This window comes from Stigmatopora nigra, unplaced genomic scaffold (genome assembly GCF_051989575.1).
Source record: "Stigmatopora nigra isolate UIUO_SnigA unplaced genomic scaffold, RoL_Snig_1.1 HiC_scaffold_25, whole genome shotgun sequence".
Lineage (NCBI taxonomy): Eukaryota > Metazoa > Chordata > Actinopteri > Syngnathiformes > Syngnathidae > Stigmatopora > Stigmatopora nigra.
In genome coordinates, this window is record NW_027551604.1 from 122,195 (window position 1) to 148,362 (window position 26,168).

At 59.1% G+C, this 26,168-nt stretch overlaps 6 protein-coding genes, 1 non-coding gene and 1 pseudogene across 24 annotated transcripts; 3 read left to right on the forward strand and 5 right to left on the reverse strand.

Annotated features, from left to right (window-relative positions):
* Positions 1–261: 261 nt before the first annotated feature.
* fem1b (fem-1 homolog b) lies at positions 262–3,994 on the forward strand. The gene is made up of 5 exons (XM_077710999.1): positions 262–955; positions 1,373–1,796; positions 1,895–2,440; positions 2,786–3,127; positions 3,208–3,994. Exons 1-5 carry the CDS (start codon positions 708–710, stop codon positions 3,550–3,552), a joined length of 1,905 nt encoding a protein of 634 aa, XP_077567125.1. The 5' UTR covers positions 262–707; the 3' UTR covers positions 3,553–3,994.
* A 41-nt stretch (positions 3,995–4,035) lies between these two features.
* Positions 4,036–11,315, forward strand: LOC144192010 (zinc finger protein 609-like). 4 transcript variants are annotated; one of them, XM_077710996.1, is made up of 8 exons: positions 4,036–4,501; positions 6,359–7,118; positions 7,210–7,414; positions 7,522–7,609; positions 7,690–9,583; positions 9,847–10,180; positions 10,258–10,641; positions 10,971–11,315. In XM_077710996.1, the coding sequence occupies exons 2-8, from the start codon at positions 6,477–6,479 to the stop codon at positions 11,042–11,044; spliced, it is 3,621 nt and encodes a 1,206-aa protein (XP_077567122.1). In that variant the 5' UTR covers positions 4,036–4,501; positions 6,359–6,476; the 3' UTR covers positions 11,045–11,315. The 4 variants fall into 4 exon arrangements, with proteins under 4 accessions (XP_077567122.1, XP_077567124.1, XP_077567123.1 ...); XM_077710998.1 differs by lacking the exon at positions 4,036–4,501 and adding an exon at positions 4,583–4,806; XM_077710997.1 differs by lacking the exon at positions 4,036–4,501 and adding an exon at positions 4,922–5,391.
* prr5l (proline rich 5 like) lies at positions 10,715–14,982 on the reverse strand. Of its 10 annotated transcripts, XM_077711009.1 has the most exons (10): positions 14,711–14,981; positions 14,344–14,538; positions 14,079–14,257; positions 13,570–13,650; positions 13,457–13,505; positions 13,224–13,278; positions 13,064–13,158; positions 12,804–12,953; positions 12,616–12,733; positions 11,219–11,526 (listed from the first exon to the last, which is right to left on the reverse strand). In XM_077711009.1, the coding sequence occupies exons 3-10, from the start codon at positions 14,204–14,206 to the stop codon at positions 11,372–11,374; spliced, it is 831 nt and encodes a 276-aa protein (XP_077567135.1). In that variant the 5' UTR covers positions 14,207–14,257; positions 14,344–14,538; positions 14,711–14,981; the 3' UTR covers positions 11,219–11,371. The 10 variants fall into 10 exon arrangements, with proteins under 10 accessions (XP_077567127.1, XP_077567128.1, XP_077567132.1 ...); XM_077711001.1 differs by having other exon boundaries at positions 10,715–11,526; positions 12,616–12,953; positions 14,711–14,982; XM_077711002.1 differs by having other exon boundaries at positions 10,715–11,526; positions 12,616–12,953; positions 14,620–14,982.
* A 336-nt stretch (positions 14,983–15,318) lies between these two features.
* Positions 15,319–17,022, reverse strand: LOC144192252 (small ribosomal subunit protein eS17-like; annotated as a pseudogene).
* Positions 15,815–15,944, reverse strand: LOC144192283 (small nucleolar RNA SNORA71). Its single transcript, XR_013325099.1, has one exon. It is a non-coding gene; the product is annotated as a small nucleolar RNA SNORA71 (small nucleolar RNA).
* On the reverse strand, positions 16,189–24,203 carry fcsk (fucose kinase). Of its 3 annotated transcripts, XR_013325075.1 has the most exons (24): positions 23,890–24,203; positions 23,645–23,796; positions 23,339–23,389; positions 23,142–23,267; positions 23,006–23,078; positions 22,823–22,920; positions 22,681–22,761; positions 22,499–22,618; positions 22,189–22,327; positions 22,019–22,125; positions 21,766–21,867; positions 21,518–21,685; positions 21,021–21,450; positions 20,821–20,895; positions 20,552–20,744; positions 20,236–20,402; positions 19,948–20,175; positions 19,741–19,884; positions 19,543–19,662; positions 19,196–19,383; positions 19,023–19,122; positions 17,984–18,957; positions 16,758–17,833; positions 16,189–16,338 (listed from the first exon to the last, which is right to left on the reverse strand). XR_013325075.1 is itself a non-coding variant. In XM_077711286.1 (23 exons), the coding sequence occupies exons 1-23, from the start codon at positions 23,999–24,001 to the stop codon at positions 18,606–18,608; spliced, it is 3,270 nt and encodes a 1,089-aa protein (XP_077567412.1). In that variant the 5' UTR covers positions 24,002–24,203; the 3' UTR covers positions 17,864–18,605. The 3 variants fall into 3 exon arrangements, 2 of the variants coding, with proteins under 2 accessions (XP_077567412.1, XP_077567411.1); XM_077711286.1 differs by lacking the exons at positions 16,189–16,338; positions 16,758–17,833 and having other exon boundaries at positions 17,864–18,677; positions 18,734–18,957; XM_077711285.1 differs by lacking the exons at positions 16,189–16,338; positions 16,758–17,833 and having other exon boundaries at positions 17,864–18,957.
* commd9 (COMM domain containing 9) lies at positions 17,059–19,474 on the forward strand. Of its 4 annotated transcripts, none has more exons than XR_013325076.1 (7): positions 17,059–17,215; positions 17,347–17,463; positions 17,540–17,679; positions 17,749–17,783; positions 18,055–18,158; positions 18,223–18,400; positions 18,474–19,474. XR_013325076.1 is itself a non-coding variant. In XM_077711293.1 (7 exons), the coding sequence occupies exons 1-6, from the start codon at positions 17,162–17,164 to the stop codon at positions 18,346–18,348; spliced, it is 576 nt and encodes a 191-aa protein (XP_077567419.1). In that variant the 5' UTR covers positions 17,059–17,161; the 3' UTR covers positions 18,349–18,396; positions 18,474–19,474. The 4 variants fall into 4 exon arrangements, 2 of the variants coding, with proteins under 2 accessions (XP_077567419.1, XP_077567420.1); XR_013325077.1 differs by having other exon boundaries at positions 18,477–19,474; XM_077711293.1 differs by having other exon boundaries at positions 18,223–18,396.
* A 95-nt stretch (positions 24,204–24,298) lies between the features above and the next one.
* Positions 24,299–26,110, reverse strand: pclaf (PCNA clamp associated factor). Its single transcript, XM_077711297.1, has 4 exons — positions 25,916–26,110; positions 25,014–25,103; positions 24,618–24,804; positions 24,299–24,489 (listed from the first exon to the last, which is right to left on the reverse strand). Exons 1-4 carry the CDS (start codon positions 25,959–25,961, stop codon positions 24,453–24,455), a joined length of 360 nt encoding a protein of 119 aa, XP_077567423.1. The 5' UTR covers positions 25,962–26,110; the 3' UTR covers positions 24,299–24,452.
* Positions 26,111–26,168: the final 58 nt, after the last annotated feature.

Below are 26,168 nucleotides of genomic sequence, written 5' to 3' on the forward strand. Positions count from 1 at the left end.
ATCACTGACATACACATAAAAATGATAGAAATATATCCGTTTGTAGCTATTTCAAACCACATACGCTTTTGGTGATACAATTATGGTGATATATATACATTTTTTTATATATATGTATATTATGAGCCCCAAAGACAATCAAAGAAAAACCCCAAATTCAAAAGTGATTTGCCATATTTTGGCAAAACGTACAGTACCATCGAAATTTGAGAAAACTTCACCATATTTGTTTACGTTGACGCTTTTGCCAGGGCCCCGGATGTCGGGTGTGTTTCAAGTCGGACGTATTTTTACATCGCACTGCACTTTCGCCCAGTCCCTCGCTAGTGATTAGCTAGAGTGTTCTGCCATTCTTATCACATTGGACACGTTTTAATGAAGCACGGTGATAATTTAACAGTTGAATGGACGCCGGTCAGCTTGGGTGCTCTTCATTTTCCTCTATATAGTTGTTTTGGGTTCGTTGAGCGGCTTTGTGGCTCGCGTCGTCATTTGAGCTAGCTGAAGCTAGGCTAGCGGGGCGGAGTAGAGAAGCTGCCCCGACGGCAGTTCCGCCGCACCGAGGCTCAACACGGAGACAGTCGGCGGCCTTTGGCGCGACCCCGCGCGGACATTTTGATGGGAGTCGGCTGGTCGCCGAGCGGACGCGGTGGGCAGAAGTCGCGAGTGGAGCGGTGGCGGCGGGGGCTCCGACTCGGCGGGCTAGCATGGAGTCTCTGGCCGACTACGTTCACCGGGCGGCTAGCGAAGGGCGAGTCCTGACTCTGGCCGCGCTGCTGCTCAACCACAGCGAGGCCGAGACGCGCTTCCTGCTGGCCCACGTCAGCCAGCAGGGAGGACAGAGGTCCACGCCACTCATCATCGCCGCCCGCAATGGACACGACAAGGTGGTCCGTCTGCTGCTCGACCACTACCGGGTGGACACCGAGCAGACCGGGACCGCGCGTTTTGATGGGTAAGTAACGTGAGACACGGGTGGCAGTATCGCAGTTTCGGAGCTGCTATGGGGCGAACACCTTTAGATATGTAAGGGGAGATGGTTCCTATACGCGCTGGGAGTGTATGAGGACGGGCACACCCACCTTGTTGGACCTTTTGCGTCAGAGCCCCATTTAACAACAAAAACGAAATACTATTTGATCGATTTTGACGTGTGACAGCAGTACGGTGTTGGACAGTAGTCTACCGATATGATGTTTGTCGATTTAAAAAAAGTATATATATCCATATGTATTGAAGTCATCGGTTGGTTTTATTGATTTTTAACGAAATTCATTTCATTTAGATGAGCATTTTTTACGCGTCTCAATGAATACATTCGGTTCCAATGGAGAGCCGACGCACGTTCACATTTGGGTTTGTTTGCGCGCAGCTACGTGATCGAGGGCGCCACGGCGCTGTGGTGCGCGGCTGGCGCGGGGCACCTGGAGGCGGCCCGGCTGCTGCTGGAACACGGCGCCCAGGTCAACCGGGCCACGCTCAACGGCTCCACGCCCCTGCGGGCCGCCTGCTTCGACGGGCGCCCCCAAATGGTGCGATTCCTGCTGGAGAAGGGCGCCGACCCGGCCGCGGCCAACAAGTACGATAACACCTGCCTGATGATCGCCGCCTACAAGGGCCACCGGGAGGCGGTGCGCTTCCTGCTGGAGCGCGGCGCCGACCCCGACGCCAAGGCGCACTGCGGCGCCACCGCCCTGCACTTTGCCGCCGACGCCGGCCACCCGGGCGTGGCGGCCGAGCTGCTGCGCCACGGCGCCGCCCTGGTGGCCAATGGGCAGGGCCTGACGCCCTTGCTGGTAAGGACCGGGCCGCGCCCACCCGTATGTTTCCTCGCCGCGCTTGTCGGCGATTGGCCCGGGCCAAGACCGACAAGCTCTGCGCTCCTCCCCCTCAGGTGGCGGCGGAGAGCTGCAAGGCCGAGGTGGTGGAGCTGCTGCTGGCGCGCGGGGGCTGCGGGCCCGCCGCCCGCGTGGAGGCGCTGGAGCTGCTGGGCGCCTCCTTCGCCAACGACCGCGAGCGCTACGACCCGGGCCGCAGCTACCGCTACTTGCGCGCCGCCATGGAGGAGCGGCGGCGGCTGGGGCCGCCGGACGTGCGTCCGGCGCCGGGCCCCGGCCCCGAGGCCTACGGCGGGCGGCGCGAGTGCCGCACGCCGGGCGAGCTGGAGGCCGTCCTGGCCGACGGCGAGGCCTTGCACATGGAGGGCCTGATGATCCGCGAGCGCATCCTGGGCCCCCACAGCGCCGAGCTCTCGCACCCCATCGTGTACCGCGGCGCCGTCTACGCCGACGGCATGGACTTTCCCCGCTGCGTGCGGCTGTGGCTGCACGCGCTGCGCCTGCGCCAGCGCGCCCGGCGAGATGCCCGCAAGGACCTGCTGCGCTTCGCCCAGCTCTTCTCGCAGATGCTGCGCCTCGACGAGCGCCTCGACGCCGACGCGGTAGGTGGCCCCGAACGCCGCTCACTGGCTTTCTTTTCAGATTCGACAGTAGGGTGTTCCCTTGAATATTGTCTGTGAGGGGGGGGGGGGGGGGGGACTCAACGGGAAGTAAGTTTTAAGAAATGATTTCTTCCCTCCCACATTCCAAAAACATGCACGGTAGGCTGAATGGACCCTGAGTGCGAATGGTTGTCCGTTCAGAAAAGGAGATGAGACAAAATGACTGAAGCAAAAAGTAAACGCATAGTAATCAAGTGACCAAAAGTAATGCCGAGTTGAACCACAATGGCGTCCGGGCGGCTTTTTGCGACATTGTGGAGTCAGTGGCCTGTTTTGCCCGCGCAGGTAGAGGAGGTGCTGGGCTGCAGCGCCCTGGAGATCCAGCGCAGCATGGCGCACGTCCAGGCGGCTGCGACGACGACGACGTCGTCGGACGGCGAGACGGCGCAGGCGGCCGAGCACCACGAGTCCAACGTCTTCACCTTCCTGTACCTGACCTGCATCGCCACCAAGACCCCGTGCAGCCACGAACGCCAGCGCGCCCGCCTCCACAAGCACGTGTACGACGTGGTGCGACTGGACCCGCGGGCCCGCGACGGCGCCAGCCTCCTCCACCTGGCCATCAGCTCCAGCACCCCCGTGGACGACTTCCACACCAACGACGTCTGCGGCTTCCCCGACGCGCAGGTGGGCCCGTTGAGTCGTATGTGGCGTCATTTTCCAGCGGGCTTTCCAAAAGAAAATGAATCCACAAATATGAATAATAGGTGAGCAAGCTTCTGCTGGAGTGCGGCGCCCGCGTGGACGCGGTGGACCACGAAGGCAACACGCCGCTGCACGTGATCGTGCAGTACAACCGTCCCATCAGCGACTTCCTGACGCTGCACGCCATCATCGTGGGGCTGGTGGAGGCGGGCGCGCACACGGACCGCGCCAACAAGCAGGAGAAGACGCCGCTGGACAAGAGCACCACCGGCGTGTCGGAGATCCTCCTCAAGACGCAGATGAAGATGAGCCTCAAGTGCCTGGCGGCGCGCGCCGTGCGCCGCCACCGCCTGGCCTACCGCCGACAGATCCCCGCCAGCCTGGAGGAGTTTGTGGATTTCCACTGACTGATTGCCAATCTCCTTCCAGCTTTGTTCTTATCTTAGCACGTTGGCGGCGTCAAAGGCGTGCATTTTTGGGACCCCCTTGGACTTTTACCCAGGCCGGAAGCAGAGTTAGACCGATGCCCCAAATCCACGGAAATTTCCCCCAATTTTTTAGGGGCCGATCGGAAATGCCCCCCAAAACGCACCGAAAATGTCTCCAATAAACCCAAGGTGATATCAAAGTCCCGCGCATGGATGTGATCTCCATCCACGGGAAGCAGCGGAGGCGTGGCCAGATGGGTCACTTCCTTTGAAGTGACTTGGATTTCCTCGAGTCTTCCTAATCGGAAAGAGAAAACTGGACTCATTGGTGTGCTTTCTAACAACAATCGACGTGTGTGGTGAATGAAAAGTAGTCCAAATAAAGAGAATGGATTGAGAATCCGTTCCGGTGGATCACCTAGTCCGTTCCTCTTTTTCTTGATCCATTTCCGGCTTGCCGGGTTTTGCTGGCTCGGTAGCAACCCTGCGTGTCTCTCGCTGTCTCCCCCCGCGCGCTCGTCTTGGTGTTTTTTTGGGGTTGTTTTTTTTTTATTTTTCGAGTGGAATATTGCCACATTGGATCACGTCGGGAACCGTCCGAGGAAGCACCCATGGGACAGCCGGCTTCCGTCTTACTTGGCGCCCGTGCTGCTCACTGAGCGCGGAATGCAGGCCAGGCCGGGGGGCCCCGGGCCCGTGTGACGGACGGACGGACGAACGAAAGAAGGAAGGAAGGAACTAACGAACGAACGGAAGGACGGACGGACGGCTGCGGTCCACTGAGTCCGGCCAGAGAAGCCGAGTCCGAGACGGGAACGAACACGTTGACTCACTCCTACGACCCGCCTGTCTCCGCGCGCTTTAGCTAGCTCGTCTCGCGGCCGATGGAGTGCACGTGAATGCGGGCCTCGTGGAGATTGTGAACGGGGTAAGTAGTCGTCGTCGTCGTCGCCACCGCCGTCCTCGCCGCCGTCCCCACCGCCGCCGCCGTCGCCCTCCACCGTGGGATTAAAGGCGGGACGCTCGCTAGCAGAGCGGGTTAGCCGCCGTCTTTGTCTCGAGACGCTGGGCAAGTTCCATTGTCGGACGCCAAGCCCTGGTGCTCGGCTTGGATTTTCGCCTGATTTTCTTGGTGGGGGCACTTTGTACGCAAACGCCTCGCTTTGGCGAATTGGCGCTTTGCGCGTTTGAGCCGAAAAGCGGCCGTCGAGCTCGTTTTGGAGCCGCTAACAGGTGCACAGCGGACACTTGTCTACTCCAAACAGCACCGTGAAGCCAGATGATTTCCGCCACTGGTTCAATGCTTGTAATGTGAACACCTTGACACCATTTCGTGCCGCAAACCTCGCATGGCGTGTAGCTTAGGGAGGAACTAAGAGTAATGGTGTGGCCGTTTTGACTGATACCGTGAGCGAGAAGTTCGTGACAAGGCTCCGTGCACTTGGCCAAACGGGCTCGTCCGATAATGGAACTCGCTAGCTACGCAAGGGCCCGCAGGGGGCCGCAGCGGGCCTCGGACTCGATTGTCCGCAAATAAAGCGACATCCCGGCAACGTAGTGGACGTTTCCGGCCCGAGTCAACGTACTCGCGTGCGTTCTAAACTCAATGTGCTATGTCGGTGGAGCTGTGAGATTTTTTTTCTATCGACCTGCTCCTTGCCTTTTGCGCCCAAGTGACAGCGAGTCGCAGGCCCGGCCGCCCGCCCGCCGACAAGCTAGTTGTTAGCTACTTAGCTTGCTAGCCACTTGTTAGCTGCCCAACGAGTCCTGTTATGCGCGTTTAGTGAATCCACACGGGTTGTCACATTTGTTTGTCACGTAAGTCACTCTTCAAAAGGTTGCCACCTCAACCGGTGTGTATGTTGTTGTGCTAGGCTAGCATAACCTTCGTAGCGCGAGCGAGTGAGCGACTCTAGCTAGCTCCCGTCCGCTAAATGTGCGTCTCCATTCCAAACTTGACAAGTTAGATTCAGTCCTGAAAGTCTATCACGTAGCTTATTCTTCTTCATCTCACTTTCTTGTTCCTATTTGATCACTTTTTCTTTATTGCCTCGAAACTCGTGGACACGAGCAACATTGCTATAGCTAGCTGTAGCTATCGCTTTCCGAGAGTATTCTAGTGACAGTTTCACCAACTGTCTTGAGACGAGTGCACTCTTTTCTGCTCAACAGCCCGTATTTGGAACTAAACAAAGCCAGCATTCGATAGAACTGCATTTAACATGCATGTTTGCTTCAAAATGCTTGGGGGAGAAAACAACAATAACTTGGGTTTATGTTGCCCTTTAGATTTTGAGCTCAAAATAGGGACATTAGGCAAGCTGTGACTACTAGAAGTTACCGTTACAACACTCTAAAAAGGAGTTAGTACCATACAAATGAACATCATTTTGTGTCGATGGATGTCCAATCGTGCGGCGTCCACTCGTCCTTTTGCCGTCGATTGAAATGAGTTTTGTCACTGGGAGGTTTGGCCGTGAAAACTGTCCAATGGTTTGAGGCCAAAATAGTTGCGGCCAAACTTGCCAATGTGCATTTCCAATGGCCCAAGTATTGATACTCAATTGGGACTCTGGGTCCTTTCCTGTCCATTCGGGGACTATTGTAGGTCATTCCTTTTAGTCTTCTGGCTGACTTTGCCTTTCCTTTCACCTTTCCACCAATCGCTACTTGTTGATCTTGCGCCACTTGCTGGTATTTAATTGACGTTTGTCGCCTCTCCGCTCGAAATGGGGCCCGACATTTCGCCCCTCCGAAAACTAACAAAGCGTGCCTTCTCTGGCAGGAGGCCATGCGGGCAGCCGGGCGGCGGCGCCGGGTCCAACCCTGAGGAGGCGTCCGGCGGAGGCGGCGGCGGCGGCAGCCTTCCCCCGCCCGCGGCGCTCCGGGACGCGCCTACTAAGATGTCCCTCGGCGGCCCCGCAGGCGGGAAAGGCGTGGACCCCGGCGCTGTGGACGCCTACGACAGCGGCGATGAGTGGGACATCGGCGTGGGCAATCTGATCATTGACCTGGACGCCGACCTGGAGAAGGACAAACTGGAGATGTCGGGCAGCAAGGAGGGCGTGGGCGCCCCGCCGGGGGCGGTGGCCTCCCTGCCCGACAACATCAAGTTCGTCAGCCCCGTCCAAGCCAAAGAGGGCAAATCCAAATCCAAGCGGAGCAAGAGCTCCAAAGAGGGCGTCAAGGTGGCGCCCGACGGACCCAAGAAGGACCCCGCCGCCCAGACCCACAACTCGGTCAAAGGCGGCAGCGCCGCCTGCGGGGGCGCCGGAGACAAGTCCGCCAAAGCCTCGCGCTGCCTCCCGCCCGCCGCCGTCGTCGTCGTCAAGAAGGACAAGGACGGCGCGCCGGCCAAGACTAAGAAGGACAAAACGGAGGCGGAGACGGAGGGACAGCAGAACCCGGAGGGCGGCGCCGAGCACCTCGCGGCCCCGGAGCCGCCGGGCGGGGGCCGACCCCTCGCCGAGGAGGAAGAAGACGAAGACGAGGAGATGGACGACGGGGAGTGTTGCAACCTCAAGAAGATACTGTGCGGGGACAAGGTAAGCTTCAATCCCGTCTCCGTAGGGTCATTTCCGTCCATTTTTTTCCCTGGTATCCGCCCCGTTCACTTTTCCTCCCCCCTCGTCCCAGATGGAGTCCCCCGGCCCCACGCCGGCGCCCCCGCCGTCCGGCGGAGACATCTCGTCGGCGTGCGAGCAGATCATGGTGCGCACGCGCTCGGTGGCCGTCAACACGGCCGACGCGGCGCAGGCCACCGAGCCCGAGTGCCTGGGACCCTGCGAGCCCGGGACCAGCGTCAACCTGGAGGGCATCGTCTGGCAGGAGACGGAAGACGGTGGGTCCGCCGAGCTCCGCTCCGCCGTCTCGCTCCGCCGCCCCGCTCCGCTCCGGCACCCCGCTCCGGCACCCCGCTAAATGTCGCGGCGTGTGCCCCCCGCGCAGGTATGCTGGTGGTCAACGTGACGTGGAGGAACAAGACGTACGTGGGAACCCTGTTGGACTGCACCAGGCACGACTGGGCGCCACCCAGGTGGGTTTTCCCGGGCGGGCGAGTGTCCTTTGCTTCCAGCCGGTGGCTTTATCCCCCCCCCCCTTGTCCGCTTCTTTCAGGTTCTGCGATTCTCCCACCAGCGACGTGGAGATGCGAGGCGGGCGCGGTCGCGGCAAGCGCGTGCGGCCTGGCGGTGGGGGGGGCGCCGCCGGCCTGCCGGCCGCCGACAACGGGGCCTCGTCGGACGGCAGGGGCGGCGGCGGCAAGACCCGCGGGGGCGGCGCCAACGGCAAGGGGCGGCGCGGCAGCCAGACGGGCGGAGGCAACGGCGCCAACGGCCCCAACGGCGGCGAGGACGCCAAGGCCAGCCCCTCCTCGGCCAAGAGGAAGAGCAAGCCGGCCTCGGACATGGAGCCCACGTCCAGCTCGGAGGACAGCAAGGCGTCCAAGCGCATGCGCAGCAACTCCACGGGCGCCGGCCACACCCCGCCGGAGCGGGCCTGCCCCTCGCCCGTGCTCATCGACTGCCCCCACCCCAATTGCAACAAGAAGTACAAGCACGTCAACGGCCTCAAGTACCACCAGGCGCGGGCCCACCAGGAGCACGACGCCGACAAGTACCCGGCGCCGCCCGGCCACCACGAGCACGACGGCGACAGCGAGTACGGGGACGAGGGCGGCGGCGGCCCCCACCCCGACGCCGCCCCCTGCAACGGCGGCGCCAGCGCCGTCTCCCCGGCCCGCTCGGCCACGCCCAAAGGCCGGGCCTCGGAGGCCCCCTCGCCGGCGGCGTCCAAGCACGGCAAGCGCCACGAGCCCGACGCCACCGACGGCGAGTGCTTGACGGACGACACCAGCAACGACGGCGCCGACGACAGGAAGGCCAAAAAGACGGCGGGCGGGAAAACGGACAAGCTTCCGCCCAAGGGCGCCAAGGTGGGCCGCCCGCCGACGGCGGCGACGGCGGCGGCGACGACGGCCCCGCCGGCCCCTTGCCCCGACCCGCGGGCCGCCTCGCCGGGGCAGGCGCCCCCCAAGGCCAAGAGCGGCGAGCCGGCGGCCAAAGACAAGAAGAAGAAGGAGAAGAAGCGTCGCGATTGCGACAGCCCCAAGGGGGCGCGGCAGGAGGAGGGCTACGCGGAGGCGGGCGACGCCCCGCTCAACGGCTCCTCGGAAGCCCAGCAGAACCGCCTGGCCAGCATCAAGGCGGTGGCCGACAAGGTGTACAGCTTCTCGGACCACGCCCCCAGCCCCTCGCTGGGCGCCCGGGCCGAGGGCGCCCCGGGGCAGAACGGGGGCGACGGCGCCTCCGGCCAGACCGCCAGCCCCGCCTACTCGGACATCTCGGAGGCGGGCGAGGACGGCGAAGGCAAGGCGCCCAAAGCCGAGCCCGACGCCAAGAAGGCGCTCTTCTCCCCCCGGGCGCCGCCCGCCAAGGACGCCCCTTACTACCCGGACTACGAGGCCTACTACCCGGGCGAGTACGCCCGGGGCGAGGGGGCCAAGAAGGTGAAGGAGGAGGCGGAGGACGAGGAGCCCCAGACGGCCGGGGAGGCGGAGCCCCGGGGAGAGTCCCGGGGGGAGCCTCGGGAGGCGGAGCCGGGCCCCCCGCAGCCCTCGGTGATCCAGCAGCGGGCCAACGTTTACGCCCCGCCGCCCCTCTACTACAACCAGTACTACGGGCAGTCGTACTCGTACTCGCCCGAGCAGGCCTACCACGGCCACCTGCTGGCCTCTAGCCCCGCCTACCGGCAGCAGTGCGAGGAGCGTCAGAGGCAAGACAAGAAGGCGGCGGCGGCGGAGGGCAAGGCCCCGGGACCGCCCGCACTCAAGCCCAAGGTGGAGGCGGAGCCGGCCAAGTCTGTCATCATGGTCAAGTGCGAGGAGCCCAAAGCCCAGGTCTCCCAGGCCTCCCAGCCCCCCCAGGGCGTGCCGTCCGAGGGCCTGAAGATGAAGTTGAGTGAAGCGGGTCACCACGCCAAGGACGCCGTCGCCGCCGTGTGGTACAGACAGGTACGACGCCGCCGTCTCGCACAAAAAAAATGCTTTGAGTAGAGGTTGACCGCGGTGTGTTTATAGTAGCCAAAATAACAACCGAGCCATTTTTAGAACAAAAATGAGCCAATACTTGTTGTTTTTGTCTGGCCTTGCCCACTAGGTGGTGCAGAAATGACCATTAGCACCCGCCGAAAAAAATATATAGATATATAAAAATCATCACCCACTCCATGTGGATCAACCTTGGCCTCAAATGTCCTTTCATCCCCCCCCGACAGGAACCCGAGTCCCGCCCCTGGCCGTCGTACGCCTACCCGGGCAAGTACCCCGAGGACGAGCGCAAGTGGAAGGAGGAGCGGCCGCGGCCCAAGGAGGCGGTGCTCCAGAAGGAGGAGGCGCTCCCGGACGAGGCGCCCCGGGTGGGCAAGGAGACGCGCCCCCCGCACGTGGCCTTCTCCTCGCCCCTGGCGCAGCACCAGGGCTACGTGCCCTACGTGCACGGACCCTACGCCTACGGGCAGGCCTACGAGGCGGGCCACCCGGGCCACCCGGGCCATCCGGGACACCCGGGCTACAGGGGGGCGCCCTCCGTCATGATGCAGAATTACCCCGGTGAGTGGGCGGCCTGCCCGCTACTAGTCATCGAATGTCAAAGCGAAGAGAAAAATTTTTTTTACTTTTGCCTTCAGGTTCCTACCTCCCCGCCGGTTACTCCTTCTCGCCGTACGCCGCCGGCAAAGTGTCGAGTGCCGCCGAGGAGGGCGAGAAGGCGGCGGTGGCGGCGCGTTCCAGTCCCACCGTCAAAGGAGGCTCGGCGGCGGCGACGACGACGGGCGAGGCCAAAGCTCTGGAGCTGCTGCAGCAGCACGCCAGCCACTACAAGAGTTCCAAGTCCCCCTCGGGCCCGTCCGACAAGGAGCGGGATGGCGAGCGGCCCCCGCGCTCTTCGCCGTCGCAGCGTGGCGCCGCGGCCGCCGCTGCGGCCGCCGCCGCCGCTCACCACCATCACCACCACCACCACCTGGCTTACCCGCTGCTGGCCGCCGCCCAGTACGACCTCTCCTACGCCGCAGGTCAGTCTCCCCTGGCTCGCCCGCCGACGTGTGGTGAAACCAGTGTCCCTCATTCAATGGGAAGCCAGGCAAATTCAATGGGAATGGATCATTTATCAAAGAAGGTCCCCAAAACGACAGAAAGTGAATCAGAAATGTCCAAGCAGCCCACAATGCCCAATCCCATCCATTTGAAGTGGGAGGGTCGGCAGACTCTGCCACTTGAAATGGATTAGACGAAGGTCACTTGCCCAGACGGGAGAGTGGCGTGGGGGAGGGAATTGGCGATCGATGGGGAGGGAAGCGGAGCCGAACCCTTCCTCCTTTGCTCACTTGCCGACTTGTCGCAGGTCTGTCGTCGTCGGCGCTGGTGGCCGGTCAGCAGACGTCGGCGCCGTCCATGTACCCGCCCTCACGGAGGTGAGAAAGGGAGCCCCGCCCCGGCCGGACTAGACCGGACACTAAAATTGGACTAACCGGGCGCTGGGACACACCGCCGCAGAGCGAAGAATGGACGGACGGCGGGCGTCAACATGTACTTGTGTGTGTGTGTCTCCGTGTGTGTGTGTGTGTGCGTGTGTATATAGTGTACAGAAGAATGATTGGAAGAGTTTGCTTCCCACTCTTTTTGCTTTGTTTTTCGCTCTTGGTTGTTTTTCTACTCTTCTGGATCCAAATAAAAACACGTAGCCGAAGCGTCTCCTCCAAAATGTCCCCATCTGTCCGCTCCGTCCGGAAGGCCGGGCGGGGGTTAGATTCCGTCCACGTCCGGGTGCGCGTTGGCCACCGTGTGACGTCGCGCCGCCCCCACTTTCTCCAGGTAGGCTTCGCCCTCGTGCTCCAGCAGCGGCGTCAGCGACGAAACCACGTCGGGTTGCGAACCCGAGCCGCCCACGCCGGTGCACTCTGAAAGGCGCGCAAAAGAAAGGTGGCGGTTAATCGGGAAAACGTGACAAACCCTCACGCTGACTATATACGTGGTCACCATTTTGACAAAGAAAACTTGAAGAGAAGACTTTTGATATTTCTTCTTGTGATCATCATAGTGCCAAAAATGCTGAAACTTTTGTAAAAACCAATTGAAATCAGGAGTGAGTTCCAATCCAGCACTTGAAACGTTGATCATCTTTTCCAATGGAGTTGAAGTCATGAAGAGTGACTTGTGATCTTTCTCCTTCTAATTGTTGCCGTGGTCCAGTGGCAAAGACATTGGTTGAGATCTCCAAGTGGGAACAAGATCGATTCCGGAGTCAGTTCAATTCCACTCTTGGCCATTCTCAAATTGTTTTTTGAGGTCATGACAAGGAGGAATATAACTTCCAAACATTACTTGACAGAAGTCACTGTGGTCTAGTGGCAAAGACATTGTTCCCAACTTGAGGAGATCAAATCAGGAGGGGGTTCAAATCCACTCACAGCTCTCAAGATAAGTGAGAAATCTTCTTCATTACTTTGTCATAATGTCAATAAAGTTATCCAATCCAATCCAATTTTTCAAGAAAAACAGCCATACTATACTATGTTGTTTTTGGCGAAAAAAAAAAGCCTTACTATACTATGTCGTTTTTTTGCGGGGAAAAAATGCCTTACTATAGTATGTTTTTTTTTTATATAAAAAAGCCTTACTATACTATGTCGTTTTTTTTTTAAAGAAGAAAACCTTAAATTAAACCTTAATTTTTTTTTCAAACAAAAAAGCATACTATGAATGTTTTTTAAGCCTTACTAAACATGGTCATTAAAAAGAGCTCCTGACCGTACATTAGCCCCAAAGAGAGAGCAAGCCAAGGCTCTCTCGCTCTCTCTCTCGCTCTCTCTCGCTCTGTCGCTCTCTCGGCCTTCCGGCTAAGACGCTAATCTTGAGTTTATTTGCGGAAAGTTCCACCTCTGCTTCCAAAAGTCCCCCTAATGCGCTTAAGCCAACGCCACACGGGCGTCACACCAAGCCGCCGGGACGGAATTTGGCCCCCACCAGCCCGGGCAACGAGTCCTCACCTGAAGGCGGAAGCTGCCCCGAGTCCACGTCGGCCAGGTACGGCGAGACCACGGCGGCCGCCAGTCGCTCCAGTCTCCGGTAGCGTTGGTCGGAGGACGGTCCGCGCTCGCGCACCCCCTGCGGGAAATGGCCGGGTCAGTCCCTGGGCTCCCGTGGTCCGTACCTCGGTCGGTCCTTCGGTCGGCACCTGCAACACCAGCAGCATGTGAGTGAGGTCGGGGGGCGCGCCCCCGCCATTGGCCCCGCCATTGGCCAGGCTGTCCTCCAGGGGGAGCTGCAGCACCACGGCGTCCCGGAAGGAGAGCAGCGCCATCTGTCGCACCGACGGCTCCCGACCCTGCGCGGACACGCCCGCCCCGACGCCGCCGGCGTAAAAAGCCAGTCCGGCCGGCCGCCGGACCGCCGGCCTTTGGTCTTTTGGAAAAGGGGGCGAGGCGTCTCGCTCACCTGCACGGGGTAGAAAATGGCCTGCAGGGTGGGGAGCGTCTCGGTGAAGAAACGTCTCCAGACTCGGGACACGGCCTCCAGTCGCTCTTCCTCGCCTGCTAGGACGGCGGGTTAGGGGGCGCGCCCGGCCACCCCCGGAGGCCCCTCCCCCGACGCTCACCGGCAAGGTAGACGCGCTCCAGGAGTTCGGCCAGGCCGGCCGCCAGCAGACGGTTCTGAAGGCAACATTGTCCCTTTTATCTTTGCTGGCCCGGGCGGGCGGGCGTTGCGTTTTTCGAGTGTCTTTGCGTTACCTTGGGTACAAAAACAGAAGAAGAGAGAAGTGTCAAAAGCATGACTTGACGTGGGAAACAAATGAAACCAATTGGGTAGTATCCGTACGAAAGGAAGCACCTGGAAGTAATCGCTGAGGAAGGCGCCCATCTCGCTCTTCAGGAGCCGCCTGGAGGAAGTACAAGAGCGCCGCCATCGGTCGCCGCGTCCTTGCGTGCGTCCGCTGGCCTCACCTGACGTTCTCGTTGAGCGCGTAGAGCTCGTTGGGCCGCAGGGCTCCGCCCCTGAAGACTTTCATCACCGCCGATTGGACGCTGCGGATGGCGCCGATCATGGCCAACGTTGACGCGTCGGGGGAAATAAATGGCACATTTCACCGAAACGTTCCAACCGACCTGGACTGGATGTCGACGGCGGCCCGACATTGGACGAGGAAATGACCCCAAAATATTGAATAGCAAATCATTAAAGATCGACACGGGGAAGAGAGAGCTGATTTTTGCCATTTTGAGCTCCACAATGTCTCTCCATCTCATCAAAAGGAATTGAGTCACGCTGCTTTCGCGTGTGAGAGAGAGAGACAGGAAGTACGCTAGGTCTCTGTCACTGCCATTTCCTGTCAAACATCCTGCCTATTGCTGACCAGAGCAGGAAGGCACTTTGTTTTTTTGGCAGGAGAAGAAGAGGCGGCTGCTTTTGACGTAAAGGGCTTTTTTTTTTCTCCTCCCACGTACGTACGTACCTGTTCCACAGGGCGCCGTGGCAAACTTGCAAAGCGGCGCCCACTCCCACGCCGGCGTGGAAGCGGCTCAGGTCGGAGAGAACCGGAGAACTCATGAAGCGAGGCCTGGGCCGCCGGAAGGATCCCATGGAGCGGGCGCCTCGCCAACAAGCCGCCTCAAAATTCTTCTTTGGTTAGCTCTGGTAAAGAAAGCACATTCAAGTCAAAAGGAGGCTGCTTCACCCAATAGATTCAAAGCATTGGCTAACGATGGCGTGAAACTTACTGAGCGACCTCCCTCCTCACACACGCCAATCAAATGATCGGCGATCGTTACCCAGAAGACGATGTGTGGGGCAGGCAGTAGGGGGTGTGTTCACCCTTGCTCGCAACATGCAAACGCGGCCGTCTTTTTTCTTTCCTCTTCCTATTAGTCAGTCATGTGCCTCAAATGAGTTGATCACTCAGCAGACGTCCGCGTCTAGAAGGAGCGGCGGGGAATGAAGCCAAGTTCCAAGTACGCCGTCAAAGCACACACTTTCTTGGCCAAGGATTTCCTCACCAATAGACGTTGATGGGAAGTGTAACACATGAAACGGCAGCAAACTAATCTCAAGTCTCGTGGTGGCAAAGCCGAGCCGGGATCTACTTACGTCGTCCAGACGCCGGCGGGCGGTCGGACGGGCCCAAATGGTGTTTCCAAGGGGGTGAGGGGGGGGTTCTGCTCGGCTCCGATTTGCCCCGTCCCGGGGAAGGCTCCACGCACGTGTGCTCAGGTCACGTTGAGCTCCGACTGGACTCGAGACGTCCCTTACATGTGTCTTGGGGGCCTCATTAAAAAGATCCAACAAGTGGACTCGCTGCTTGGCCGTGCGACCAGGTCACGCCACGTCGTGCGACAATTGGATTGGAAAACATCCGCGACTTGGTGTTTTGGATTGGCGCGGTGGGCGGTCCGATGACGTCGACGGACGAGCACCAGTCACGCAGCACCGGAAACGGAAGAACGGTGGCCGACGCGGCCATCTTGCGTAGAAGTTGGGACGTTTGCTCGACTAACTTTTGGTAAGGTGATAGTACGTGTAGCGGCTTTTCGCGCCCACCGGTGCATCGTAAATGTGGCCAAAGCGTCATTAAAAAGGGACAGAAAAAGAAGAGGCAAAACTAGCCAAATGAACAAAAGCAATCCTGAAAATAAAAGCTCAACGGTATCAAACCTCCCCACCCAAGTTAAATGAAAAAGGAGCACCATTCTGAAACGTCAATTATACTCAAGTCTTTATTGAATATTATACATTAACAAAAATATCATATATATAAAAGCCAAAAAAGGAGAAACTTTTCACAGTGCAGTTGACTTGACGAGCGAAGCCCTTCCCGATCGAGCCAACCAAATACGACCAGTTGCTTCTTTTGCTCTTATTCCAAGTAAAAGAGCTTCGAAACTCCTCGAGGTTGTTTGAAGTTCATGCCCACCGTTTGCTGCGTCACCGGAAGGTTGGACAGACCGGCAAAATCCTGGCAAAAAAACAACAACAACGTGGTTAAGAGCAGCTAGTTTGCTTTCCGGCACCATCGACGGCGGCCGGCCGGCCGGCCACGGGCCACCTTTTGGGCGGGCAGAGGCGATTCCGCTCACCACAAGTTTGAGCATCTCCTTGGTGTCGGGGTCCACCCGGACGAGCTCCCGGTCCGGGGCCGAGACCTGCGAGGGACAAAAGTTAGCCACGGCGGGCCGGCGCCAACGGGCGACTCCTTGTCGACGAGCACCAGGGTCTGGCGGGAAGCGACAACCCGCCAGACACGGAGTAAAAGGCTGCCTTTTTCTCTTCCTGTACTATCAATGTCTCCGGCGACAAGCACGCCGGCAACACTTTCGATACAGGTCCGAGTGGGCATCTAAGCCCCCCCCATTTTGAAATGTCAAAGAGGTGTCGCTTGAGCTAACCTCAGGAACGTAGTTGTCGCGCCTCTCGCGTTCCTCCTCCTGCAACTTGATGGGAGATTCCTCGGACGGGGCCTCGTCGGATGCGCTTCATCAGGTGCGTCACGTAACTGCAACGGACGGACGCGCGTCATTCAGGGTTGCTTGCTCGGAAGCGCCGTGTCGGGCAACCACCCACTCACTCACCCGGCAATCTTGTTTCGGAGCTTCTTACTGGAAATGATGGCGATTTCCTCGCACAGCCCCTTGTTGGCGTGAGAGTCATTGCCCATCCGCGTGTAGTACTTTTTCGATGATCACTCGAGCCCCCTTCACCGTCTTGGTCCTGACTTGCCCCTAAACGACAGCCATTCACAAAGTCACGTGACGTGCACCTGCGTTGTATTGATGACGGCATTGCCGACTTGTTGAGAGGAACGACGTCGAGGTGAAACTTTAACACTAACGAAGTTGTTTGCGCGCCAATAAAACACCAACACATCCGTTAAAGGAAGAGTAGTTCAAATTGAAATAAACATTTAGACCCAAACTGACAAAATAATGACAATCGTTCAACACGAGCAAGTCGCAGGCAGCAGTTAGAGAAAGACTCAAATCGTGCGACACGAGCATGTGGCCTTCCAGAAAGCTAAACGGTAGCATTAGCGACCAATGCCCTCTTAGACAAACCGCATTTTCGACGCTGCAGAAACGTACTGACAATAAAATATATGCACAATTTGGGAGGCCTAGGCGACAAGTTAAAGATGACTCACCTGGCGCACAACCGGACTTGATCAGAAGCCCGACATGGCGCAAGTCGGCGCTCGTAGCGTGCTTCCACCACAAGGTCCACTTGGAGACGCCAATCGCGACAAATGAGGCCACCAAAGGGACAATTCAAGTTCCCGAGCACCGCAGATGTTTGAAACACGGCGACATTTCGCGTTTCAACGGGAGGATTACGTCGGATAGCGCGACGAGCTCGTTGACAAACCACCCATCATGTTGGACAGGCAAGAGCAAAGGGGCCGACGTCATTTCCATCGGAAGTAGATAAAGGCAAGCGAGCGAGCGGAACCGGACATGTGAATATGGAGGCATTGCGCCACCTTCGGTAGGAGGATCACGATGTGATATCCAGTGTCACGTTGGTGCCGGTCAGGTGACTCTATCAAACATGGCCGCCGCACCGTCGGGTGAAGATTTCGCCAATTTGCAGCTTCTTCTCAAGGTTTGAGCATTCGCCACGCTATTTTGTCGTCGTATGCTTGCTCCGAGGTTCCGAGGCTCCGGGTCATACGGGACCATAAGATAGCCGGCTCTTATTTGGCTCTCATTTTGGCCTTTGTTTTGTCTGTTGAGGCGCCATCCAAAGAGTTGGTGAAGGAGCTGTGCGCTCAGAGTTACGAAGATCCGAGTGCCGCTTCGATTGGCAAAGCTGCCGCCGCGCTAGTCGTTCCCGAAGCTCAGGCATCCCAGGTATTGGACTTCAGAGGCAGGGCGAGGGCCGAGCCAGGGCCGCCATGATGGGACAGGGGCCTTCTTGTCTTTCCAGCTGCTCCGCTCGCTGCGCGCGCTTTCCGCTCACGTCGTCTTCCACAATCTGAACGCGGCCGAGCGGGTGGTCCAAATTTTCCCCGACAATTTCCACGCGAGTCTTAAGAATCTGCTAACCAAGATCTTGCTGGAGAACAGGTGAGCGTTCGCCACGTCGGCGTCCGCTTCCACTTCTTGCCATGGTCTCACCCGTCTGACCCTTTTCAGCATTGCCTGGAAGACGGACGCCGTCCGGAGCCAAGGTGAGTTTCGGGGTGCAAAGCGGGAGCTTTCAAAGGTTCTTTTCCTTTATCTGGTGCACACAGATGATGGAGGCAATATAATAAGCACTCATTTGTATAAACGTTTAGTCGAATTGGACACTACATGGTGCAAATGCATGGTAAAGGAGGACAGTCACCCAAACAGTGACTAGAAGAGTTTTTGGATGCTTCCGGCCGACCTTTCAGTTGGCCATCCACTGGCAACGGCAAAAATCCCCAATTTTCTGCTCCACATGAATTGACGGCGTAGCCTCGCTCCCCCGACTGAAATCGGCCGACTGGCGGGTGGACATGGTGAGCGGCTCGGACGCGCTCAGCCGTACCTGCGTCCCCAGGTGCCTGGTCCGCTTTGAGGTGCGTCGCCACTCGGCGTCCGTCCGTCCGTTGGCACCCCGCCCTTGACAACGCCCTTTGACAGACGGAGGACGTGGGCCGGGATTCCGTCTCCGTGGCGACGGTGGAGCTGAGCCGGGAGAGTCTGGACACCATGTTGGACGGGCTGGGACGTATCCGGGAGCAACTGTCCGCCGTCGCCGGGAAGTGACGCCCACGTCGGGCGCGTCCTCAAAAAATGGCCCGCAGGAAAGAGTCGGTAGGTGCGAGTGGGCCTAAATCCTCGGGGTTGCAAAGATCTTTTTTTTTTTTCTGACAGCCGAATTGTTTGGTCAGCAGGCACCCAAATGGGCCATCGGCGCTCGCCGCCCCCCCTGGAGTCGTCGGAATATCATTTTGTCTCAAAGACACATTGCCACGTGACATTTTCCTCCCGGGTCCCGCATGGTGGCAATAAAATAGTGGAGCTCATACTGGCTGGAGCAGGGCCAATCCCTCCGTGTCTATTTCCACCGTGTGGACGCTGAATTCTCCCACGCCCTGAAAGGCAGCACCGTGTTAGTAAAGGCTTCGGCGCCCCGGCGATGGCGACTCACCGGCGCGGCGGCCAGGACGCGGGCCACGGCGTCTTTCTGGTCCGGGAGGCGGCTCAGCAGGCAGAGGAAGCCGCCGCCCCCGGCGCCCGCCAGGCTCTGGCCCAGCGCCAGCGGGCGTAGCGCTTCCATGATGGCGCGCACCGTGGTCGGCTCGCAGCCCGGCGCCATGCACTTCTTGTGACGCCACGAACGATCGAGGCAGACGCCCACTGCCGATAGACAACCTGCCGTTTTTGGGGGGGTGCCAGGTTAGGCGGGGTCACACGCCTCGCCACGCCGCCTCACTCACCCTCTCGGCAAGCCCTGGCGCAGTCCTCGCCGTTGTCGACCAGCTCGGCGACGTCGCGAACCGTGGCGGGGAGACGGCTGTACCAGCGGCGCACCACGGCCTGAACGAGGGGGTCACGGAAATATGACCGGGGGTGAGGGGCTCGAGGGCGGGGACGGCCGGACGCTCCTGACCTGCAGCAGGTTGCGTGCCAGTCTGGTCTTGCCGGTGTAGACCAACAGGAGGTGGCGCTCCAGAGTCCGGAGGAAACCGTCGGGGACGGCCGGGCGCTCCACGTGCACCCGCAGCGGCAGGCGTGCTTCGGAGCGGCCCACCTTGATGCCGCCTTCCAGACCACCCACTTGGTCCTGCCAGCCGCCACCTGGGATAAAAGGTGTCATAACGGGGGGAAAAGTCTTAAAAAGCATTCTTTCATTTCAAAAAAATAAATAAAAAACAATGCCTGGGTTCCACTTTGAACCATCTGTGTCATTTCAATTTGCCCCAAAAGGCAGCACAAGATTGTAAGGCCAATTTGTACCCGTGGTGAGGACTTGTTCCAGATGCAACACGGCGTGGATGAGCGCGTCCCGGCTGTAGCTTCGCCCCGTGGCTTGGTAGATGGCCGCCAACAGAGCCCCCGCCAGGATGCTGCTCGTACCTGGGGAAACGGTTGCCCACGGCTCACGTCAAAGCTCCTCCCTCGCCGCCGCCCCCGAGACGTCTCGCCACCTCTCACCCAGTCCCGAGCCGGCGGGCAGCGCCGACCAGGCGTGGATTTCCAGACCGCCGCCCCAGCGGGACATCAGCTGACTCTCCAGAGGTTCCGAGGAGGACGGCGACGCCACGCCGGCGCACACGCACGCCGCCTTTAGCAGCGCCCCTGGAGCGTAGGGAGACGCGTCGGTCACGCACGCTGGACGGAAACCCGGATGGGGGAAGTTACCGGGCGCGTTGGGCTGGCAGTAGTCGGCGAGGTCCTCCACCCTCTCGCAGCGCGTCTCCGTGACCACGTCCGAGTCCCGTCCCCCGGCGCGGGTGAGCAGTAGGAGGCCGGGCCTCGGGACGCGCCTGGCCCGGGCGCCGATGGCTCGCCGGCCGTCCACCTTCACCGCCACGTTGGTCACGCAGCCGCCGCGCTCGAAGGCCATGGGCGGCGTGTCGCTCCAGCCGCCTGCCGTCACCGGTGGCCGTCAACCGGTGGCCCACGGCGGCGGCCCGGCAATTTTCTCACCGGCCAAGTCGATTCTGGCGGGACAGTCCACTTGGTGCCAGCGGTCCAAAGGCGGGAGCTCCCCTCGGTCGACCCCCGCAAAGTCCCGCGATCGCATCACAGCCCGGCGGAGCAGAACCTGAGCGGCGCCCTCGTAGTGGCGAGACGCCCGTACCAACAGATCGGGTCTGCGGGGGAAGTAAAGGGATTTAAAAAAAGCGCCAAGGCGTTCCATTTGAAAGCACCTTTACGCCCGCCTTCCCGATGGCAGCCACACTTCCGCTCGTGGGCCTCGACCGAAATGACGCTCACGGTTGGCCAGCAGAGGGCCACTCACCTGCCGAGCCAACGGGCTCGCTCGGCCGCCAGGGCCCGGACTCCGGCCTTCGGGCGGCCCTCTTCCAACAGCGAGTAGGCGGCGCTCCAGTGGCGATTGGCGGCCGGCCCGCTCCTCAGCCCGCCGCCGCCCTGCGCCTCCGCCCAGCACGCCAAGACGTCGGCCACGCAGGCCAGGCAGCGTGCCGACACGCCTGAGAGAGCCGAGGGGCTTACTTTCGGAAATGGTTAACGGCGGGGTTTGCGGGGTGGTCCGTACGACACACCTACCCAGATCACGGGGCTCCCCAAGCGACTCCTCATTGTTGTCTTCGTGTCGCTCGGCTCCGCCTCCCGTGGCCGCCACTGTCGGGTGACATTTTATCACGTTTTGAAAAACGGTCCAAAAATGTTGGCTCCAATTTTTGTAACATCCATTCATTTTTCATCCATCCGCTTTTCCTCACGAGGGTCAACAGACGGTAACTCACGCTCGTCCAGCAGCCGGAGTAGCGCCCCCTGCTGGCCGCCCGCGACGGCGGCCCTGAAGATCGGCAGCAGGCAGACGTCGGAGGGTCGCATCAGGGCGTCGCCGGCCCGCTTCCTGCCCGCCAGGAAGAGCAGGTCCTCCCTCCGCCTTAGCTCCGCCTCCTGGCGAGTCAGCGACAGGATCTCCCGGAAGGAGAGGCGGCGCGCCCGACGCCAACGTCTGGCGCCCTCCTGGTCTCCGTCCCCGGCCAGAAACCGGGCCGCTCCCCAGGCGCCGCCGTCTCCGCGGCGTGGGACCGGGAAGAGGCGCGCCCCGTGGAGCGTGCGACTTTGGCCCGAATCCCAAAGGTCTTGGGGCCCGACGCCGGTCCCGTGGAAGAAGACGCTCCAAGGCGCGTTGAGGAAGGTCGCGCCCTGGTCGTGGCAACACAGCTGACCGCAAACGACAGGAAGTGAACCCAGTTTCATTTATTTTTTTCTCCCTCAAATCAAGGATTACCTCCAGGTCGTCCAGTGCTCCCAGCACGGTGTAGACGCTCAGCTTGCGACGCCCCAGTCGGACGCGGTGTCCCTGAATGACCGTGTCTGGGCGCAGCGCCGGCCCGCCCGCCCCGGGCCATCCGTCCAGGCCCGACAGCAGGCAACCGGAGGGGATGCGCAGGGGACCCTACGGCGGGCGAAGGGCACCAGTGGGCTGGAGCGTGGGTTTTGGGGCGGGCCCGGGGCGGGCCCGGGGCGACTCCCCACCTGAAGGCGGCAGTGTTGCACGACGGCGCCGGCGTCCACGGCCACGGAGCCCTCCAGGACGCTGTTGATGACCCGACTTCCCGGGCTGACGTCGACTTCCACCTGGGACACAATAAAAATGGGTCCCTTTTTGTAAAATAGAAGGGTGTCTTTCCACTTGACTGACGCATGTTTTTGTGGGTGTCTAATAACGGAGCTGGATGAGCTAAGCCCGACCTATATTAGTCTATTTTGTGTCAGGAGAAACACTCACCTGGATGTGGGAGAGGGCGTGCGTCCCCCCGGGCTCACGGGTCAAGCGGAGGATGTGCTCCCTCCCGGACAGCGACATGTAGTCGTAGCCGCCGCCCGGGACGTACGCTGGGGACGGACGGGGAGGCGTCAAAGGGTGGGCGTGGCGGGTGGCGGCGCGGGCGGACGCACCCAAGCTGAAGGCGGTGCCCCTCAGGATACGCCACAGCTCCTTCCGGCCGCGGCGCGAGGCGGCGGGGGCGCCGTCCACAAACTGCTCCCGGCTCACATCCCGGCACAGGCATTTCAGGAGGTCCAAGAAAAGAGACAACTGCAAAGACACAAAAAAAGCTTGGCTTTTTCACCATTAAACTTAAGGATGAAGAAAAAAAGTGGCATTTCTTGGCTTTTTCATTGGATGTCCAACACAGTCTAAAGAAGCCGAGGGAAACAAAAGTTCTATGTCCTCCTTTTTAGTGGTTCAAGCGGTGGTTCTTTTTACCTGGAGAGGCGGAGCTCCAGAGTCCAAGCCCAGGTAGGTGCAGCCGTCCAGGGGAGGCGTCACGTGCATCTGCAGGAGTTTTTCGGCCACCGCTCGGCCAAAGAACACCGGCCCCGACACCTGGGAACGCTTTCAATGAGCCGCCATCCGCACAGGGGGGGGGCCGGCGGTAGTGACGTCACCAGGGGAACTTTGCCGTCGCCCATGGCCGCTCGCCGCACGCTCTCCGGGCTTCCCTTGTAGACGATGTCCCCGACGCCACCCTGAAACGGCCGGGAGGGCGTTGGATCCGTCGTCCGGCCGTTGACGGGGAAAATCACCCACCTCTGCATCGCTCAAGTAGACCCCGTGACGGAGGGCGTAGGAGAGCTCGCCGGGGAGCGCCACGGCCACCACGCCCGACAACTTTTCCCAGGACAGCGCTAGAAAGAAAAACAGAAACCTTAGCGGAGCAGACGGCCGGCCGAGTGAGAGGCCGCGCGCGCGCACGAGCTCCGTCGGACTGACCAAAGTCTTCGGGGAGGGTGAAGGTCATGTCGGTGCTGCAAACCCAGACGCCGGGAGGGGAACCGGGGCAAAGCTGAAAAGGCCCGGGCGCAAAGTGACGCGGGAGGGGGGGGGCCGGACCACGGCCTTGACTCACCTGTCGGGTCAGGCGGCTCAGCAGGACGTCCACGCAGCAGACGGGCGCCTGCGCCGAGAAGGACGACTCCTCCACGGACAGCCAGGAGAAGGCCCGACTGCAGGGACTCCACGGGAAATCGCGACCCTGCGGTGGACCGGGCGACGCCGTCGAGTCACTACGGCCGGCGAGGAAGCGCTCGGGACCGACGGACCGACCGTGTGCAGGACCAGGATGCGAGCGTCGTCTAAGACGTCGGCCGTCACCACCTGAGAGCGAGATTGTCACTTTATTTTCACAATTCGGACGACTGAATACCTCATACCGTCCTGAAACGATGATAACCTCACTATTGCTGCCACTCTTTATTGAAAAAAAAAAAAAGAATGAAAGTGGCCGGAGCTCGTGAGGATGAGCGCTTTCGAAAATGAATGTTTCTACTCGGGGGGCACGGTCCGTCACGTGACAGTTAGGAGTCGGAGGGGGCGCGGTCCGTCACGTGACAGTTAGGAGTCGGAGCTCACCGTGTATCCCGCCCGACTGCTCAGGTGCTCGGCCACCACCAGGAGGGCGTTGAGCGTGGCTCCGCCGCTGCCTAGCGGTTCCTCGCGGTCCGGTACCGTCAGCAGCATAGTACTGGCGCTCAGGCGACCGGCACGCTGACGCAAGTCCAACTCTGGCCGACAGACACAAGTGCAGCGCGTGGAGAAATGAATAGCGCGCTCGCCCGCCGAGTCCCATCCCAAAAGTACGAAGCAAATGAGCCCACCTCTGCGGAAGGCTTCCGCGCTGTCCTCGTGCCGGCAAGTGAGGACCACCGCGGTCCAGCAGAACGCGGACACCTCCGGGCGCTTGGAGACTCCATTGTCGACGCTTTCCATCTTCGTGTGGACTTGACAAGTCAACCCGAGCCAACACAGCGAGGCTACAAACAAGCTAGCTTGGAAAAGTTCCGACAATAGCCGAAAAGTGACATTTCGTGGCAACTTCAGTACACCGGTGTGACTTGCTTGTCGACATATGAATTCCCCATGTCGAAAAGATGTTCGCTGGTGATTTCTTCCGTCTTCTTCTTTGGATCGACAGCAGATCGCAAATAACTGTGGGGCGGATACCGCCACCTACCGAGTGCCACAGCACAGCACACCCCCTCCCTGTGAATAAGCTCCATCTATGTATTGTGTTTGGGGGAAGTCATTCCTTTTTATTGACAAAAAAAGAAGCAAGGCCGAGAAACGATGCCGTTTAAAAAACATCAACAACAAACGGGTCGTCAAGGAAATAATTCACAAAATTATGTACACATTTACATTTGAAATTCTGTCACCGTCTTCATTCGTTGTCTTCATACGCAGGCAGTGGCACGGACCTAAAAAGTATAGTAAGCAATGTTTTTCATGAGATATAAACGTTGGTTCTGGCCACTAATGCACCAATTCATAGTTTTAAAGTGAGGGAGGGAATGAACGACCCGACTAAAGGCGACCGACATCCTACTTTTTCACGGCGGCGGACGTCCCGCTGCCTCCGGCGGTCTCTCCGTCGCGGCACTCCTCGCCCACGGGGTTCTGGTTTTCTTTTTCGGGTATCCTCCCGGGACCGCCGAAGAAGTCGCCGATGCCTTTCTGCCAGGTGGGGGTGGGCCGGACGCACACGGGGTTCCCCCCCGCGTACTTGTTTTTTGCTGCCCAATAGAGAAACATTCAACTTGAAGAAGGACAACGGTATTCACAGAAGAAGGAAAGACAAACGGAGCAAAGAAGAAAGGAAAGAGCAAGAGAGAGTGGCTAAGACTGGGGGAAAAAAGCAAAGAATTAAAAAAAACAGTAAGAGTAAGAGAAGGGGGGGGGGGGGTTGATAAAGAAAAATAGCACGACTGGACATCCGTCTTACAGGGAGTCGAAGCCTGTCCGGAGGACGAAGGGGAGGCGGAGTTTCCCGCGCTGGAGCCCAGAGACTTCCGGGGCGCCGTAGCTGCCACAACTGCAACAAAACACGGCGTCAACACACGACAAAGTGAACTCCAAAGATGGCCGCTTCGGTTGCTTTGCTGGCCCATCCTGGTCAGAAGAATTTGGACACTTCCAGCCGTCAATGGCACAAAAACATGAGCATTCACAGCACACTTGATATCAATAGAATGTCTGTCGTTCTCAGTGGCGGCCTAGGAGTTGATTTTGGATCACTTCTTGGTTATACGTGATCACTTGCTGTAAAATTGGCATCTTTTTTAGGTTATTTCGGCACACTCCCGAGTCACCATCTGAGAGAGCTTGTCTTCTTTGTAGCTTCCTGTTTATTTGGGGGCCTTTTAAGGTCACCTCCTCTTGATTTGTTTTCATCATAAAGATTGGACAACAAATGCCATTTTCATTATTATTACAGGTTCGAGTTCAAAATGATCAGGCGTAAATGGGGAAGTTTTGTGAAAGTTGAATGCCAATGGGACCAATGAAAATAGAACGAAAAGCTTTTGCTAGGAACCGAGTGATTACTTTTGTGACCGTTGCTAAAGTCTTGTTGTTTTTAATCAAATTGTAAACTAGGCGAATGGACACAAACTCGTAGGACAAGTGGAAGGGAAAAATAGGAGCGTTATGCGCAAAGGTTTGGGCGGGATAGGATACCGAATTGTTGGACTTTTAACGAAGAGACTTCGGAAGAAAAAGAACATCGAATGGAGCGTCATTCACTTTTCAAAGCAACGTTCTAGCCGACTGTAACATTGATTACAGGAGAGGACACAAGCCGAGCTATATGGGGGGAGCCTAACTGTTACAAAGTGTGGCGTTTACCTTTCCTGTATGTTGCAGGAACACGGTCCGCTTTCGTCCGCACCATTTTGTCCACGGGTTCCGGGGGGAAAGTACAAATAGGAAAGTTTTTGAGTTGACAAAAGTGTAAAAAGGACTCACGGCGTCGACTGAATTTGGCGCTTGCTTTCCCGCCTCTCTTAAACAACACATACGTCACCGTCCATAGATACCACGTTTATAAATAGAACAAAATGGGGCCTTGTACGCACCCTGAGCCAACGGAGGGACGAGC